The following is a 19,040-nucleotide window of genomic DNA, read 5'->3' as shown; positions in this document are numbered from 1 at the left end:
GCAACTATTAATAATTGTTTAACCATTGACCATTGGTATTGGGTAAAAATTGTGTGTTTAAAACATTGTTGCTAATGGTTGCATACCTTTATATTTATAAAAAATACTGTAAAATAGAAAATATATTCGAAAATTCATTAAAAAAATAAAAAATTCAGTTATTTTGAATTAACAAAGAAACTCAAAATTATTATATATTTAAAATAAACATTAATAATTTTTCATGAGCAATTTTTCTTTTTTAAAGTTATTTTTACAAAGAAAATAGAAATATTTTATATTTTAATTATTTTGGAACATATTTGATTAGTATTTTGCTTAATTAATCGATTTAGATAGTAAATATATGAAAAAATATTTTTTTCGGATTTCCAGGGGGTGGTTAAGGGTTCGAAGGGGGAGGGCACCCTTATGATCACTTGCATTACCTAGGGGAGGTCATTACGTATGGAATGGTGTGCGGTTTTTCTAAATCGGACCCATAAAAGCTGAGATTAAGCGGAAAACGTGTTTTTATTTGCGATCAGAAGACCCGGAAAACACCGGTTTTTAACACTCAATTCAAAATATCTCGAAAAAGAAAAAAATAAGTCTCGCCAATTTTTTATATGTTGTTACCATGGATATGAGGCACATTTTGGCTATTTTGAATTTTCAAAATTTTATGTACTAGGGTATGTGGGATTTTTTCGAAAAGTTTGACCCGAATTTAGTGACCTTGACCTTTGACCTACGAAGTTGGTCGTCGTGGGGATATTGTTTGGCATTAAACGTAGATTATTTTGGATACCAAATTTTTGTGTTTACCACAAACAGAGTCAAAGTTCCAAATCGCCGAAAACATCACCTTTTTCAAAAATCTCAAATTTTGAACCCCTGTAAAATGGGCAATTTTTGGAATTTTCACCTAATATTTTAGGGTTCAACTTAGGTCCCCTAGGGCAACATCTCCACCGAATTTCATCAAAATCTGAAGACCACTTGCCAAGGGGGGTGTCACTTGATTTAGATCCTTCCTTACTGTATAAACAAATTTAGTTTCAAAGCTTGAAATTTTCCATTTGCAACCGAGTGTGGGTTTAAGTGGAGCTCAATTTGCGCGTGTATTAATATTGCAGTTGCACGAGAGAGAGGATCAAGGATTCGATCTGCAGGAAGAAAAATCTACTTGGCGCTTCTCGGAATATATATATGAAATGGAATGGCCGTAAATTGTGTGTGCCTTTGGCGGAATGAGAAATGCAAACACTTAATGGTCAAGAGCAGACTAATTGGTGTGAATGGTCGGTCGGCCATGTTGCTTGCCGCATTATTTTTTGTCTCGTGTTTACTGCCACGCTGTTTCCATCATCAGACTCGTATGGGTGGGTGAATTAAAAATGGAAATTCGAAATAATTCAGCCCCTCCAGCGCTCGTTCGCTCGCTCGCTCGCCGCAGCAAACCTGTCATTTGTGGAATTACATAAACAAAATGGCTGCAGTCTGATATCAAACTCTTTTTGTTCGAGCAGCCAGCCAGACCTGCGTGTAATATAATCAAGCGTCATTATATTCACTTTATTTCCAACGGCTGGCTCACAAAAACGCTGCTGCCGCCGCCGCCGCTTCTAGCGAAAACAGGCTCAAAGAGCACTACACGCGGCGTCCTATTCGGACAATAATTGCTTTCAATATCAAATGTATAATGATAATCAGCAGTTGCGTGGTGTTTTTCCCTCCAGCACATTCGTGCCTTTATGGTTCAAATACCGACTCTCGAGTTCAATTTTTTTTCTTTATTTTCAGCACATTTTATGAGATTATATTTAGCAGAGTCCATACTAAGATAACTATTTACTAAATTTAATAAGGACATTGTTTTAAATTGTAGCCTTTGGCTTTCATGAAATGCAGCCTGCACTTCCCGTATGTCGTGCAGGTTGCATAGCTTTTCACTAGGAATGTTCTAATCCGGTTATCGATTGTTTTTGTCTGTGTCGCTATGATGTTTGATTAAATATAAGTAATAAATTGTTTTAAGGATTCTGACGCATTTTTAAATTATCATCTCTTATCAAATCAATAATTTAATCAGTTTCTATATAAATTCCCGTAAGTTGCGCCATTTCAACTTGTCAAATCTCAACGATCTCCTCGTTCGCAAGGAAATTCATACGGCGTTTTGCTGAATTGCATAGATTTGATTTTTTTCCCAAAAATTTAAACGGTACACAGTGGGAATATTTCTGCTGATTTTTTATAAGAATTATGTCTTAGTTTTCCAGTTTAAATAGTGACATAGTGTGCTCCTTCCTTCATTGGTGTTCACATAAAAATCATTTTTAAAATTTTGTAGGAAAGACCTATTTTAAGTGAAACTTTGTTTTATTTTTTGGTTAAAAAATTGCATTATAACTAAAATACGCTTACGCTTTACATGTATTTTAAATTAAGGAAAATTAAGATTGATATAAAAATAGAAATGCGAGTTTTATGCCATAGCAAACCTAATTACTCTTCTTAAAATTGCCTCTAAAAAATTAATTTGACTTCAGAGCAAGGCTGAATTTTTTTACCACCCGATTTTTCACACCCCTGATTGTCAAATTCTAGCTCAGGAAATGGGAAAAAATTCTTTCCTCTAAATTTAAAAATTTGCAGGTATAGCTAAAAAATCTGCTCCTTAAAGAAGCTTTAATTGAAAATGCTTTTTTGCTCTCAATTTGCTAGAATTTTTAATCATTATAAATCTTAAAAAAAGCAGTATTTTGCATTAAACTAAAACTTGTAGCTTTTTTCAACCACGATTAGAAGGGATATTAAGAGTTTTAGTTCAAAATAGATTGTGCTGCAAAGAGGTGACCTGGAGGAAAACAATTTCATATTTTTAACGTCTTTTCCACACATCCAAAACTGTAAATTAAAGGGATAATTTATTACATTTGTTTGGATCATGTTAATGTTTAATTATATATAAAGGAAGTTTTAATTAACAATTGTGAGTTTTAACTTGTAGTATTTTTTTGCATCTTTATTTCGGAGGAAATCCTTTACAATATGAAACAGTTTTTTATACAATGATAAAATCCCACCACCGTGATTTGGAGGGACAAAAAAATCGAGAAGCGGAGCTGCAACCATGTGATTTTAAAGTATAACACAAAATGAAAAGTACTCAACAGATACGGGGAGTGAAGACAATGGTAAATTACACGTTTCGCGGCTAAGAATCGTCATATTATCTAATTATGCTCTTTTGGTGTATCAAAATCGTAACTATAGCTTCCTTCTATTGTGCCTTGCGGCGTTAGGAACTTTTCACGGTGTCGGTGTGGTGCGGTGCGAAACCGCTCAAGGAATGACAGCACATTTTCAACCCAAAACCTGTACATTTTTAAACCAACATTCCATTTTGACTTTTATGCGAAAATATTTTCAATTTTTCTTTGCAGCAAGAGCCTGAGTGTAGCTGAGCACGGTCGAAGAGGAGCTCGCTAGGGCAGACGCGGCGGGCTCCTCTTGTTTTGCAGCGGGTGCCCGAGACATTTCTCTTAAGGAAGATCTAAACAAAAATATTAAATGCTCACCATCAGGATAAAAAAATACACAACTCTAAAAGTGCTGAAAATAATAATTTAATTTAATGCCCACGCACCATTTTGGAGAAAAAACAAGCAAGCATTCAACATTTTGTTAGCAAAAAATAAAAACTGTTTGGACGCCTCTTTAATTTTGGTGAATCCAAAAACGTTTCATCGAAGTATAAGAAGTGAGACCCTCAGAGGAAAACTTTTATTTTAAGACGAATGATGGAGATCCAAAGTAATACAAAAATTATTATTGCATTGAATATCGGAATTACTTTTTTAAACAAATTTTGAGGCCAGTTTTCGTGCCATCCAATATATTTTAAGTTTGATATCTGTAGGAGTCCCTATTTTTTATACTAATTAAATAAATTCACCGCCAACTTTAACGAAGAATCTTTAAATTTTCCTTCTTAGAGAAAAAAAGCAATAATTGGATCAGATAAATAGGTCAGGTTAGTTTAAGCCTACTAAATGAATAAATCAGAAAAAATAGCATTCCAAAACGATTTGACCTTAATCCAGTAAAAATAAAACGCATACGCCAACTCGGTGCATATTTTAGCGGCATGCAAGAAAATTGAATCAGTACTCACTTTGAATTGGAGTGGCTCAGTTTCTTTCCGACCATTTCATGCAGACTTATACTTGGAATCCAGCACTGAATGGAGAAAAATTTACTATTTTAATCCATAAAATGAGACAAATTTTACATTATTCTTTTCAGCAGTCACGTCCACGCTCCTGGAATGTCTCTTGTCGATGGAATGCGAGGTGAGGCCAAAGTAGGTTGAATATTCGTGTACGAATTTGCGTTTCGCTTGGTTCATCACGCCAAAACTGTGCATTCGGAATCGCTGGGTGCCCTGCGAATTTTCGACTTAATGAAACTTTGCTCTCAGATTTTTCAGGTCAAACCAGCTACTGTGCAATCTTGGCTTTAAAATATTAAATTTGTCAAAATTAAAACCAAAAATGGTTCAGCCAATCACGTAAGATTTTTTATTATATTATTCATTTTATTTATATTTTACCGTGTTTAGGATTTCAGCACATCGAGAGAAATATTTTTAAGCCAAATATGCGTAGGAGCAGGATTTGATATAAAAATAAATATCACTGGAATTGCCCAAAAATTGTAATCTACAAACTAGAAAACTCTTAAAGATTCTACTTTTAATTTTTGACAAAATAAATTGAATCGAGGAAAATTTTTGAATCGATGGAGTTAAAAAATCCTTATGAAAACATTTTAAAATGAATTGTGAGGCCATTTTTCATTCAATCGTGATGATATTTGATAAGTAGACTTAAAACTAGACAAGATGTAAAGTACATACCAAACTGCTACAAAAAATTGATAATATCGCAGAAAAAATAAAACATCGAATCCTAAGAGTTTTATTGTAAGAGATGTCTCAATTTGCGAATTTCTCGTACCTTTTGAGTGCAGAGGACCAGTTCAGCAAGAGTATTATGCACCTCCTTGACGAACTCCTTGTCCTGCGCGACCCAGTTTTGCAGGCTTGAAGGGTAGTCAAGCTTGAGTTTCTGCCCAAGGTCCGGATTGACGATTTGGAGCCCAATGAAGAACTTGTCGTTGCGTTTTTTGACGGCACAATTGTGGTCACACTCGAGTCCGACCACCATGGTCCAGTGGGCCAGCGGCACGGCACCAGGCAAAGGCACCTTGTGTCCTTGCATCAGGTCAGACATGTTCTCAACCAGCGCTTCCATCTGAACTTTTTTCTTGTACGCTTCCAGCTGCTTGTGGCACGGACGGATTTCGCTAATTGTCTTGCACTCACACGTCACTTTCAACTGAAATCAATCACATTTTTACTTATGTTAATTAAAAATTTCACCTTCAAATATGAAGCGAGTCAAGAATAATCATTTTTTGATAAAATTATCCGTAGCTGCATGATGATTGTCTTTATTCAATTTTTTTATGCTCAAGCCGAACAATCTGTTGTTAATTCACTGCAAAAAATATGAATAATTTGTTCAAAATAATAAATTCAGACAAAACTGTAATTTATTTAAAAAAAATAATTCCATAAAAGCGCTTAAAGTGATTTTTAAGTCTGATGTTAAATAAATAATTAACTAAAAAACACTTTCTCAAAACTCAATTGGCTGTGGAAAATAAAAAACCAATCATTCAAAACCTGCCGACAACCTCATTTTCTATCATTTCTTAAGATAAAATGATTTACAGTCAAATTACAGCTCTGTGCTCTGAAACTTACCTCAAACATGCATTTTGTGTCTGGACAAGGGGAAGCTCCATGGCAGGGTGAGTTACACGAGTGGCCGCACTCGGCCCTCTGCTTTGTGCATGACTGCGTGCACCGTTCATTGAGACACGGGCCGGCGTGGCACTTTTTGATGCAGTGGTGCTGGCCACACTCCAAAGGCTTGCCGCAAAGTAGGTGGCAAGACACAAACTCCTGGTTGCATAGCACTGGATACACTTCCTGAAATTAGAAAAATATTTTTTAAGAATATAATTAAAAATCTAGAGGGTTGGAAAATATTAATAAATATGAAGATAAGTTAGGGTGAAACCTTCAGATTGTTAAAAGGGATGTCAAAACGAGACAAATTGTGTGCAATTTTGCAATTTGGACGGCCAAAATTAAAGATAAATGGCGAAGAAATTCTTTTAAATAATATAGATTTTAAAGTGGAATTTCTAAAAAACAAAAATGAAAACTCATTTACAAGGCTGTAAAAATTATAAAAATCGCTAAATAAATTATCAGAAAATGACCCGTAATAACCTTTTACCTTGACCTTATATTTAGTATTAATTCTTTCAGGTTTAACAAGAGGTATGCAATTAATATATTATTTTTAAAATTGGACCAGTAATAAAACGATTTGAACGCAAAATTAAAAATATTTGCACACCTTGTGCTTTCCCATGCACCACTTCCTGACTTGCACAGTGCACGGCGGACACTCTTCCTCGCTGTGGCAATTGTGACTGTTGTGGCCACAAGGGTGGCTCCTCGTGCAGGGTTTGCTGCACTGCGGCGGCCTCGTGCCGCACGGAACAGGAGGGTAAATTACTTCCGTCTGACACTCGCACCGCAATTCGTCAAAACCTTGAGAAAACGAGATTTGGTTTATGTTAGAGGCCACTTTAACTGCATACTAGCTAGAAGGCACGGTGGGCATCGGTCGGTGTGGCACAGGGCGTCGCACTTGTGTCTACCGCAGTTGAGGAATTTGTTGCACAGCTGCAGGCAATCGTGCGTTTCGCGCCGACAGCAGATGTCGTGGCATTTGTGCCGCAAGCAAGACAGCCACTGAAATATGAAAATTGTGTTTTAAAATTCAATATCAGCAGTAAGAGGTTTTGGCACTCAAATTGTGCAATAAAAAATATCAAAGAATATAACATCAAGATATTTTTACATAAAAATCTGAAAAATAATTTTTATTTAAATTTTATTTCACCGAATATATATATTTGTTTACCTTTGTGCACTTTTTGTTGCAAGTGACAGCGTCGAACGCAACAAGAGAGCAGGGAATCATCTTTTTGGAGGAGCCACACGCGCAGTACCGCTGTGATTGCAATTGGCACGGTGGACAGTCACCTGTGTGACACTTCTCAGGGCAGTTGTGTTCTTCAGGCAACGAGAAATTAGTTCAGATGAAATGAGAAGAGGCAAAAAACAAACATACCACACAGCAGAGTTCTGTTGCACTTGTTTGGGCACTGAGGCACAGGGTCAAGGCACGACTTTCTCGGGCTCAGCAGCAGCAAAGACTGGGAAACTTTGCCACAAAGGCACCTCGTGTTGATCTGAAACCAGATGAAGTTCAATATTTTATATTTATTTCTGGATATGACCTCATTTTTCATATACTGTGGCCGAGAAATAATGTATTTGAAATTTTTTCTTAGCTGAAAAACGGATAAATTGACTCTATTTCTGCCGTTTTTAAATTTCACGTTGAAAAAAAGACCGATCACAATTAAATATATAATTTTCAAGAAACAAAAAATCAATTTTTGGACTGTGTGAAACATTTTTTAATTTGTTCTGAATAAGCTCAATCAGGAATTAACGTTACCTCTGGCAAAAGAGGGCATGGTGAACATGGAGGAGCGTGGCACTCATCCGCACACATATGATTTCCACACTCCAGCTGTTTGCCGCATGGTTTTTTGCATGAGTGGCAGCTCAGGTCTCCTTTGGGGGCGTCCTTGCACACAACTTCCTTCTTCTCTTGGCCACACATGCACTCTATAAAAAGATTTTCATCCTTTTTATTCTATTCAAACCAATGAAATAAATTATTACCTAGGTCGATGGGAAGCAAGCACTCGCTGCACGATCCGGCATGGCACTGGTCAGGGCACCTGTGCCTGCCGCAGGCAAGCAGCTTATCGCAGGTGTTATCACAGAGCAAATCCGTGTCGACGCCGCATTTCACGCGAGTCGACTTCTTTCCACAAGGGCAATGTCTAAAAAATAAATTTTTGGGAATGAAAATTAGTTGTCATTTTGATGAAAATGAAAATTTCTCCACGTGTAATTCTCAATCACAAAATAAATGTTTGAAAGAAACTCTTATTGTTAGGATTTACTTGGTGTTGAATTACTTCTTTTCTGTTCAAGCGATTTTTTCTGGCGACATAACAATAAAAAAAGATCCCTACATATATTTTGAGAAGAACGACCCCCTGATGGCGAACATCTTTATTCTTATAACGAATAAAATGGGTCTACGAGCCTTAAATAAATCTTGCCAAAATTCTCGAAATATTAAACATAAATTTGTTAAAACTTTGACTTACATAACAGAGGCGTGGATCTAGCCAACCATAAATAACGGCAACTAATCGTTTGCCTTTTTTTATCAAAAACTCTCATTTAACGGATTAAAGGTGAGCTTCCCTAAATAGCTAGAATGACAGTTCAAGCAGTTTTCAACCCTTTTCGATACACCCACTGGACAAAGTACCTGAGAGACATTCCTTCGCATGGAGGGCAAGGACCCGGATGGCACATCTCGCTGCACGGATGTTCGCAATCGAACTTAGCGGTCACCGCCCTCGGCCGCTTTTTGAAGCAAATTTCCTCGCAACAATGCTTGCTGCTGTAGCTTTTCAGATTCATGTCTCTCGCCTGCTGCAGCGTTTTGCCGCAGTAGCACGATTTCTCGGGCATCTTCTGGTATCCCATGTTGCAGCCAGGGCAGCGCCAGCCTTCCTCGCCGTCAGTCGACCTGGACCACTTCTGCACGCACCAGATGTGGAAAAGGTTGAAGCAGCCGGAGCAGCTCCAAATCGGATTCTTGTGCTTGATCGACTCGTAGCAAACCATGCACTCCAACCTTTCAGCGTTCATTTGGTAAATGAGGAACTCTCGTTGTGACATGTCTGAATTATAAAAAATTATCAAACGTTAGATTCTGCAGTTTACCTTTTTCTTACGAATTTATGTTCGAGATTTTTTGATTATAAAAGGTTGAGAAATTTTTCAAACAATTTTCAATTGAGAGTAAAATGTTAACAATTTCAACCACCTGATTCATGATCTAAATCTATAAATTAAATTTTTTAAATAGTAAAAATGCCTCCATTCCGACATGAAAATTAAATAATTTTCAGCAAAATAAAAAACGTTTTCCAGATCTTATAACCACGGTAAATAAGGATTCCTGCTTTACAGCCAGCTATTAAAAAAATTGGACACTGTGTCAATTTTCCAACCTTCATCACACCCTGAATTATGTACCTTTATTCCTAAAATTTGGCTTTGGTGGATTAAATTGTCGTTTTGGAGGAATGGGTTTTTGTTGCTCGTTTTCTTTGGTCGACGAATTGTCAGGCTCCGAGTAAAAATAGCCATTCCCATGCGAATTTTGTCTTCCTGCTTCTCCCTCACGACTCCACCTTTTTCCTGGTCTTGGACGGCCACCTGAAGGTTGAGGCCGTGGCGGTTGAATTTTATTTCTTTTCCGCACTGCTCCACTCCTAATAAAGTTTCACTGAAATGCTGCATAAAAAATTAAACCGAACCCACCCTTTGGCACCTTCAGCAGTGCTCTCAGGAGTCTCAACAGGAGCTTGATTGTCTTGGCTTTCACTCATCAAGGGCCTGATAGGCTCACTGTTTGGATTCGGACGTGGATTCTGTTTTAACCGACGTCGTTCTTGCTGCTCGCCAGCAGGTGATTGCTGCTGCTGATTGTTATTGTTTCGCGGCTGACGGTTTTGCTGGGGAGTAAAGTTTCTAGGGCCTCTGTTCTGAGAGAATTGGAAGTTCCTCGCTGGCGTCCTGTTTGCAGCTGGGGGCACTGACTGTGAGCCATTGTAATAGTATTGAGAAATTGGATCCCATTCCTGGTGCCACGGTGGCCGGCCTTGCGCATCTGGGTTGAGCTGACTGTTGAAAAACTGTTGCTCGCTGGAATGACAGAGGGTTTTAATTATTTATTTTCTTTGTTAAAAGTGTGTCAATCGAGAATTGTATTTATGTATTTTCTCGAAATGATGTAATTTTCGTAGTTTTACCCAGTAAAATTCGGGTTGTAGCCGTTCCAGTTGTTTCCACCGTATGCCATCTGAAATTCGCAAGATGGACAAAAATTCTTCAAATAAGTGAAAATTTCCAGACTCCAGAGATGAGATGCTTTGGCCTCGTTATTTATCAGTCGAGTTTGATCCCGATGGTACGGTAATATTGTTTGGCATGCGATGTCACCTTTCGCGATTATAGTTAACTCTCTCCGAAAAATTAACAATAACCGGTTTATATTTCAAACTTAAAGGGCTGTATTCCCACAAAATTCCTAACAACGAATGAATATTTGATTAAATACCAAATTAAACACAATATTTAAGATTTCTATGTCAGACTGTGACATTTATATTTCAATTTGACCGGTTATTCTGAAAAACCGGTTCCTGAATATTTTCCATTTGGCTGCAATCCAACTTTGGCCTTTACGGTCAAGGCGACCTCCTTGAAAACGTGGCCGCATGCAGCAATGCATGAATGAGGAGGAGGAGGAAGGAGGAGTACCCCTTGAACACCGAGCACACCGAGAATAATACCAAACACAAAAGGGCAGCAATTATTTATTAAATTTGCCAGCTATTTCCGTGGCCTTCACAGCCCAACTCGAGCATTTTGCCACTGCGAAATTGCATAGCGACGACTGCTTTTTGACCAAACCGATTTTCGTGCCCATTCGTCGGTGGGGAGCCGCAAACTTTTCGAAACCAAGGACGAGGAGCTAGCTTTTTGGAAAGAATCAACAAACTTGAAGCGCGAGGTTTCGTTTGTGCAGCTCAAGTTTAAGTGCGCTGGCTATAATTTTCGATCAGTCCAGAGGTATGCCATCGATTTTAAACATAAATCGCGGTAAATTAACCCTGATAATTTTCTATACTGGCTGAGGCTTAATTTTTTTAAGTATTGAGCAACAACGCAGTTAATGATTTTGTTATTTACTGAAATTTCTTGGTTTTAGGAGCGTAATATGAGTGCAGTAACATGAGTGGCTTGGCCTCGGAATCTTCGTCGGCCCCTTCAGCCGCCTCGAAGAGAGGTTTGGCTGCTGGTTTGCCTGACCGTGTTGCTCATCTCTTTTATTCTTATGGTCTCATCATCGCCAGCCACCCCTACACAATTGTGATATTTGCAGTCGCCATAATTCTTGCTTGTTGGTAAGTGTTGCAATTCTGAAATGTGGAAATTATATTTTAAAACTCCTAAAATTTACAGTTACCCTCTGACTAGCATCCCATTGCCAGGCAATGTTCCCCAGCAATACAGGACTTTTGTCTCTAACAACACTCACCTTAATCAATCGGGTAATTTTGATGTGCCTCCAAGATGGTTCTCTCACTCACCTATTTGTCACATCCAACAAGTTGGTTTATGAGTACATTTAAATTCTCTGTGTTCTAATTTTAAATTATAACAGGTTGTTGTAAAAACTGCTGTCGTGCCATGGGATAAAGGATTAATCCTGACTGATGCATTTAGAGCTCCTTTAGAGAGAGTTTTTCATATCATCGAATTGATACAAAACTTTCAAAACCACGCCAGGTAATATAAAATCCATTCTTTACCTTACAAATTGAAAATAACCCTCTTATCAGTGGACAAATGCTTGGAAATTTGTGTCTTCACGTTGAGGATGTGAAGGAGAAGATTTCGGGCAAGATAAAATTTCCTGAATTCAACTGTTTGGTGCTTTCGCCCGCCAATCTTTGGCAGAACGACAGAGCCGCGTTCCAAGACGACCCCAGCATCCTCGGCACGATTTTCTCCCACCAGAGCCTGCAGAAGGGCAAAGTCAGCTTACCTGAGATGCTGTTCGGAATGAACATGCAGGATACCGGCATCAAAAGCTATCCATTCCGCAACCGACAGAGATTTCTCCAATTCGCCATCACTATTGTCTTTCAGGACTACGACCCACAGTATGTAATAATTAATTCATTAGAGAAATCCGGCTGAATTGTAACTTTTTTGCAGCTTTATCGAAGGCCTGAAGGAGATGCTAGTGACAAATTACCCCTTGCACTCGCAGAATTTCACCTCAAACCGTCCCCAGGAAATTTGGCACATCTACTATCCGGGAGAAATTAATTACAAAGAATTTGTGCCTCTTCTCGTTACTTACGCAGCTCTCTTCTTGTATGTCTACTTTTCACTGCGGAAAATGGACTTTGTCAAATCAAAGGTATGTACTTTCAAATAAATATTAAACCCCAGCGTCAGCAGCAGCCTTGAGCTCAAGGTTGTTGCGCTGATCAGACCCAGGGTTGCACTCAAGTTATCAATATCATTTAATTAAAAATTATGAATGTGTGATCACTTTACCAACACCTGACGGGCTATGCAATGGTTCGATTTTCAAGATTTAAACACCATTGGAACGGCCTAGTCGAGAGCTTTCAGAATGTGTGCAATTCAAACCTTTGGAAGCCATCAGGGCGCTCAGGAAACCGCCTGATTTGCCCATTATCTCGTTCCTGACAATTATGATGGTTTCTAAATTCACGTTTTTACTTAAAATTAAGCTCTCTGTTATCACAGAAAAAAATAATTAAATCAATCTCCAGTATTTCTTGTTAAAATTATTTATCATCATCATTTTTAATTGCAGATTGGCATTGCCTTCAGCGCAGTGATAACAGTGGCCTCGTCCTTGGCAATGGCAGTAGGACTGTGTTTCTTCTTCGGACTGCGCCTATCTCTCGACGGCAAAGAAGTTTTCCCCTATGTCGTGGTTGCCGTCGGACTGGAGAACGTCTTGATCCAGACGAAATCTATTTTGTCGACGCAAGCTCATCTCGACGTCAAGATCAGGGTGGCGCAGGGTTTGAGCAAGGAAGGCTGGAACATCATAAAGAATCTCCTTTCAGAAGTCACCATTCTCACTATTGGACTGCTCACTTTTGTGCCCGCCATCCAAGAGTTCTGCATTTTCGCGGTTGTCGGACTCGTCGCTGACTTCTTTTTGCACATGGTCTTCTACACCGCTGTGAGTTTTGGCTTTTTTTATTTTTTAAAATTTCTTAAATGCGCTGCTTCTGTTAAATTTTGAAAGAGGTGATTGAGTTAGACGTAAGGTTAGACTAAAGTTGCCATAGGTACTTTTTTTTCATAAATTTCTAAAATTTTAGAGCAATTTTCTAGTACTTGAAATAGCAATTTCAAGTAGCAGTTAGTTGTTTTTTCCTTTAACTCTGCACCAATCAAATTTTGCGGATTTATTGAGAATTTCTCGTCAGTGTTGTTTTCATGTTAAACCTGTGGGTATACGAATTAAATATATTATGAATATTTAGCCATTTAAATTTTGTTTATAATCATTTCTTACAATTTTTTCTAATTATTACCTTTTTATTTCATAAATTTTATTAAAGCGTTTTAAAACCACTTCAAGTCTCCATTTTTCAAGGGAAAGTTTTATAAAAAAAATCCTAATTATTTAGAAAAATATCGTTTTTTGTTTTCAATCCTAGAATTGATACCAACGGACAGAAAATCTGATAATTTTAGATATTATCCTACCGTGTTGAATAAGAATTTCTGTGCCACTTTCAGAAAATTCCTCCGAGTTTCACAGTCCCTTGTGTTACTCATTTCAGGTTCTCTCAATCGACATCCGGCGTTCAGAACTGGCAGAGCCTGCTTTGAAATCGCTGCAAAGACAGCCGTGCGATATGGACCTCTCCACCGGCTCTCGGCTGTCGCGCTCCAAGTCGCACCCGAGATTGAGCTCAGCCGGTCTCTATCCCACCAACATCGTTGCTTTTTCGCCTCAAAACCCGCTGGCCGCTGGAAACAGCCCGTCCGTGCCCAAGAGACTGCGGATCGTGCACTTCTGGACTAGAACACGGATTTTCCAGCGAGCGTTCATGATCTGCATGGTTGTGTGGATCGGAATGATCGCTTACAACGCCCAACTTGTGCAAAAGTTGTCCGAAGTTAATCGGAATGGCACGGACAAATCCACCGCTAAATCTGGAAGCACGTCCAAACTGAAAACTAGCACTGAAGGTAGCTTAAAAATTTCATTTAATCTTTAATGCGTAAAAATGCGCCACACATATCTAGATCAAGTTTATTTTTTTCTTGCAGCTTGGTTTATTTTGGAGATTACTTAATTAAAAAAATGAAACCAGAACATTGGCAGTCTGGCTGCTCTTTTTTGTAATATTTCAAATTTAGGTTTCAATTATTTCTGAATTATATCACAATTTTTCTTTATTTTAATTTTATTCCCAGCAAGAAAGAAACCTTTTTCTGTTAATTTTATTTATGTTGGGCTGTTTTTCAATTAATAAAATAATCCTAACATGAACTTTGTTCAATTCTTGACTTGTGTTTTAGCGTCAAACGCGCAGCAGAGCAACGCGCCTACGATGATGATGAACGTGTCCTCTTTCGAAAACCAACACCTGGACGACTATCTGAAGTTGGTCCACTCTGGGGTCGCGCCATGGCGCATGCTCTCTACGCACCACTGGGAGTCTGTGCTGCGCATCTACAACATCTCCAGTGCCGGACACTATCTCAGCATTCTGCCACCAATCACAATCTCCGCAGCCGTGTCTCCGCAACAGGCGCAAATACTTAGAAACCCCTACGAGAAAGACTTTCCTGTCCTCAGCCAGTGGCAAAAGCTCGTTGCAGCCTTAGATCCCATAGATTTAAATGGTATGTCAAATTCTTTATAGAACATTTTTAAGTTTCCTCGTGTTGAATGAGTTCGCGCCAGCGGCTCTGTGTCTGAATTACTGTAGCGGCTCGCGCTGTAATTATTGGCAATCGAAAGCGCTCAAGTTTGTCTACAACATGAGTAAGATCAACCACTTACGTTGTTCTGATCCTTTGAAACCATGAATTTTAGTTTGTTAAATAAACAGTCTGTGAACAGGTCTAAACACTAAAAAATCCTATTAAATTACAACTTTGGCTCTTCCTTTTAATTAAAGGTGCCCAAGGAAACCCAGATGCTATCAAAGATTCCCAGCCGTCAATTTCCGAAGTGCCGTACGTTCCTCAATCTCCAATGGAACTGTTTTTCATCGCTATTCTCTGCATCATCAGCGTGCTGGTCGTTGCTTACTTTTTGATTGTTTTGTACAGGTAAAACAACCAAGCTAATTTTTCGTTTATTTCTCACTAATTTCCTTTAAATCAGATGCGTGTGCACAAGAAACTATGCAGAATGGCGCTCAAGCTGGACCAACGGTGAGTCTGTGAACGCAGACTCAAGCACGCAGGTGGTTTTCGAGACGATGCCCATGGTTCTGGAGGGACATCCGCAGCAAATTGAGTGTCTAACCACCGACGGCGCCGTGGTTGCCAGCACTTGTCTCTCTGGAGAGGTGCGTTCGTGGAATGTCTTCAGCGGAGAGGGCATGGCGGTTATTAACAGGCGAAGGTAAGAGTTTAATATTTGTCTACAAAATGGCATTTCATGTGTAATTTCCTAGAAATAATTTCTTTGGAGCACATCAGGGTGTTTCCTGAGTGCCCTGATGGCTTCCAAAGGTTAAAATTGGACATTATTAGTCTTGGTCACTCTAACAGTGTGCTTATCTTAATAATCTAACCAATACAGGACCCGTCAGGCGTCAGTAAAATGGCCAAATATACAAAATTAATAAATATCGATTGTTTGAGGGTTACCCTGACACCAGGGTTTGACTTCTTACCTGTTCTGATGTTCTCATGTGACCTCAGAGGAGACTCCAATCGTGTTTCGAGGGTAGAAATTATCTGCTTGGGCAATTCTTATTTTTTAGCCTTTAACTTGAACTTAAAAACAACAATTTTTTAACCTATGACCCCATTTAAAACAAAAAAAAAACTTAAATTCTCTATCCTTAACACATACTTGGGGCAACATTTTATTCCATTCTCTGAAGAAAAATTAAATGGGCTATTCAAAAATTTACATATAAGCACAATTTTAGAAAATTCCAATGAACTTGAGAAAAATCAAAGTTGTCGGCTTTATAGAGTTATTCTCAGATTTCCCCCCGATTTTTCAGGAAATGGTCCCACATTTCCCGATAAATTTGGTTGTTCCGACCTCTATTCCTCCTTCCTGAACAACATAACAAAAAAATAGGATAGCGATTTGTGAAATAAATTTAAAAAAAAATTATATTGCAACCGAAATTTTTACCTCCAGGTTTTTCTGCGCGCCCTGGAAGCCACGTTATGCGAGTGACCAAGACTTGGATGACCAGCCCTACTCAGATTACGAATCTGGCTCCCCGCCGTCACAAGGCAGAAGGAGCAACACAAACCTGTGCAATTTAGACGGAGATGACTCACGGTTTGCGAACAAAGAAAACGCCATGCATCAAAATCCGAGACACTCGACGGAACTGGACTGGTACCAGATTAGGGAGCCTTCAAATTTTAACTCAAAGACTGAAATACCTGGATCTATCAATATCAATTTCACTTCTTCGCGGTCGACAGGTAAAGCTGCTCTAATTTTAAAATAATTTTCGACTTAATTAAATTTTGCAGAGACAGTGGCGTCATCTCCCAGTGGCTACGACTTTGGTCGGTACCACTCTTTCGACGAAGAAAAATCCATGGCGTACGCCCAGCATCCAAACGAGGCTGAGGTTGTGACGCCAGACAACGTCCATGTCGAGCACCCGCTGTCGCCTGTGCCCGATCCCCCTCCTATTTGGTGCATCGACTGTCAATCGAACCAAATCGTCATTGGCTGTGCCAACGGCAGACTGGAATTGTGGGAAGCCACAACTGGAAAGTTTAAAGTAGGAATTTGAATTGCTGAAGAAAATAGTTTTAAATTAAATACTTTTTTCATATATCAAGCTTTAGAAATGTCAGCAGTTTGTAATTATTCTTAAAATTTCAGTGTTTGTATGAAGATCCAAGCAGCGTAGGATCAACTTCTTTGAAAATCATCGGCAACCGCGTGGTAGTTGCCAAGTTGAATGGTTGCATAGATTTTGTAGAGATCGACAGCTATAGAAAAGGAAAACACGAAAGCTGGGGGTTCTCTTCTTTCAGGAGAAGTGAGTCGTTCCTTGTATAAATTTATAAAAATTTTACAATATAACAATTTTTCGTAGCACACATAAGGACCGGAAGCACCGGTTCTATGGACTGGGAAGGGTCCGTGTCTGGAAGCGTGTTGGAAGAGGTTTGCTTCCAAAAACTGGCCACGGTCAGAGCCCATCAACAGCCCATAACCGTCCTAGACTCTGAGGGTGCCAGGGTTTTGTCTGGCAGTCAAGATCACACGTTAAAAGTGAGCCCATTTTCACACTTGAAGCTCAAAAGTTTAAAATTTTGATTATTTTTCTAATTTTTTTATATTAAAATATTTGATTGTTCTAAAATTATAATTTATAAAAGTTACAGAGCTTTGGTTCCATTTAGAATATAAAAATTACCCATGAATCACCAGTCTAATATTAAATAGTGTCCAAAGAAATTTAATTTTCAACGTCATTTCCTCTCAAGTGCTAAAATATCTGATTAAGCAAACGTTTTTTCCAGGTTTACCGTCTTGAGGATCAATTTCCTTTGTTCACCCTTCACGGCCACTGCGGCCCCATCACAGCACTATTTATTGACAAAATCTCACCAATGATGTCAGGAAGCGGAAGTCAAGATGGAATGCTGTGCGTCTGGGATTTGCTCACCGGTATGATAAGAATTAATATATTGAACATTCCATTTCATTTTTTAATAATTTCTGCAGGTGCTTGCATGTACAGCATCCAAGCCCACGATGGAAGCATCCAATCGTTGGCGTATTCCGCCAGTTACGTTCTCAGTTTGGGTGTTGACGACAAGCTGTGCGTGTGGGAAAGATTCCAAGGCCACTTGCTGAACACGATATCAATTGTAAGTCTCAAAAGTTTGGTTGGGCGACACCAATTTATGGGTAATTGTGTAGCCAGTTTCCATACAAACGTGATGATATTTTATAATAAATTCTACATACTTGAGAAGACGAATTAAATTATGGGTAATTTTTTTAATTTCCAGAAAAGTCTCTAACATTCAGATTTTTGCTAGGAATTGTTTAAGGCCCATCAACGGTTTGAGATTGTTTTTAAAATTGATTTGGCTACAATTAACCATTAAAAACGAACAAAGTCCAAAACTAACCCATCGTGGAAATTTCCGATTTTTTCAGAACGTTTAAATTGACCCACCGATCAATTTTTCTCATTGAACTGTGTCTACAAACCAAATGTCTGTTCTACTGAGCTAGAACTGTATTTTCTAATCAATTTTGACATTTTGGGCCAATTTTCAAAATCTCCAAAAATTTCTAAATACGTCAAATTAAAAAATTCCACCCCTGTAACTGCTTTACATGAGAACAGACTACACAAATTCAAAGATAACTTTGTAATTAACTTTTAATTTTTGCAGCCGCAGTCGTATTGCTGCAGCATGGTGATGCTGACCCACAATTTGCTCATCACGAGCAAGCAAGACTCTCTGCTGGTTTGGGACGTGCGCCGAGGCGAGCCAATCAGGGCGATCCGCCTTGGGGTAGCGGCCACGACGGGCGTGTTTGTCCAGCACTTGATCACCGTGCACGATTCAGTGGTGTGTGACTATGGGTCGCAGTTACGAGTCATCCGTTTTCCGCTTGTTGCCACTGGCAAGTCCTCATGACTGATCATTCAAGCCAAAAACACATTGTTTAAGTTATTTTCTCAGTTACTTTGTTACACTGTATACTTCTGCTTTTGTAACGTTTTTTGCTAGCAGTTCATGCTGGGTCGAAATTTATTGAGTAAGTTTCTCTTTGGGATGCATGATATCGATTTTAGCATTTTAAAAGCGGCGATTACAAAATTTTATTGACGAAATCTGATGTAGAGGCTATAATGGTAACGTTTAGAAAGTAAAATTATTTTTTGTATTTAAACAATAAAATTTTTAGAAGTAAACGCTGTTG

The 19,040-nt window shown here is 38.7% G+C and overlaps 2 protein-coding genes across 2 annotated transcripts; one reads left to right on the top strand and one right to left on the bottom strand.

The window, feature by feature from the left end:
- Positions 1-2,982: 2,982 nt before the first annotated feature.
- stc (nuclear transcription factor, X-box binding stc) lies at positions 2,983-10,282 on the bottom strand. Its single transcript, XM_065496344.1, has 16 exons — positions 10,211-10,282; positions 10,108-10,157; positions 9,617-10,000; positions 9,329-9,567; positions 8,553-8,970; positions 7,889-8,052; positions 7,659-7,831; positions 7,266-7,386; positions 7,056-7,207; positions 6,730-6,883; positions 6,483-6,679; positions 5,819-6,046; positions 5,007-5,387; positions 4,280-4,432; positions 4,163-4,227; positions 2,983-3,541 (listed from the first exon to the last, which is right to left on the bottom strand). The coding sequence occupies exons 2-16, from the start codon at positions 10,155-10,157 to the stop codon at positions 3,415-3,417; spliced, it is 3,006 nt and encodes a 1,001-aa protein (XP_065352416.1). The 5' UTR covers positions 10,211-10,282; the 3' UTR covers positions 2,983-3,414.
- A 323-nt stretch (positions 10,283-10,605) lies between these two features.
- On the top strand, positions 10,606-19,032 carry SCAP (SREBP cleavage activating protein). The gene is made up of 18 exons (XM_065496343.1): positions 10,606-10,930; positions 11,070-11,265; positions 11,324-11,471; positions 11,526-11,650; positions 11,704-12,027; positions 12,083-12,290; positions 12,717-13,094; positions 13,705-14,116; positions 14,450-14,776; positions 15,055-15,208; positions 15,264-15,506; positions 16,263-16,558; positions 16,610-16,866; positions 16,971-17,130; positions 17,188-17,366; positions 17,618-17,765; positions 17,823-17,968; positions 18,506-19,032. Exons 2-18 carry the CDS (start codon positions 11,093-11,095, stop codon positions 18,752-18,754), a joined length of 3,927 nt encoding a protein of 1,308 aa, XP_065352415.1. The 5' UTR covers positions 10,606-10,930; positions 11,070-11,092; the 3' UTR covers positions 18,755-19,032.
- The last annotated feature ends 8 nt before the right edge of the window (positions 19,033-19,040 follow it).

This window comes from Cloeon dipterum, chromosome X (genome assembly GCF_949628265.1).
Source record: "Cloeon dipterum chromosome X, ieCloDipt1.1, whole genome shotgun sequence".
NCBI lineage: Eukaryota > Metazoa > Arthropoda > Insecta > Ephemeroptera > Baetidae > Cloeon > Cloeon dipterum.
The sequence above is the reverse complement of the archived record's forward strand: the minus strand, read 5'-3'. Positions and strand labels throughout refer to the sequence as shown.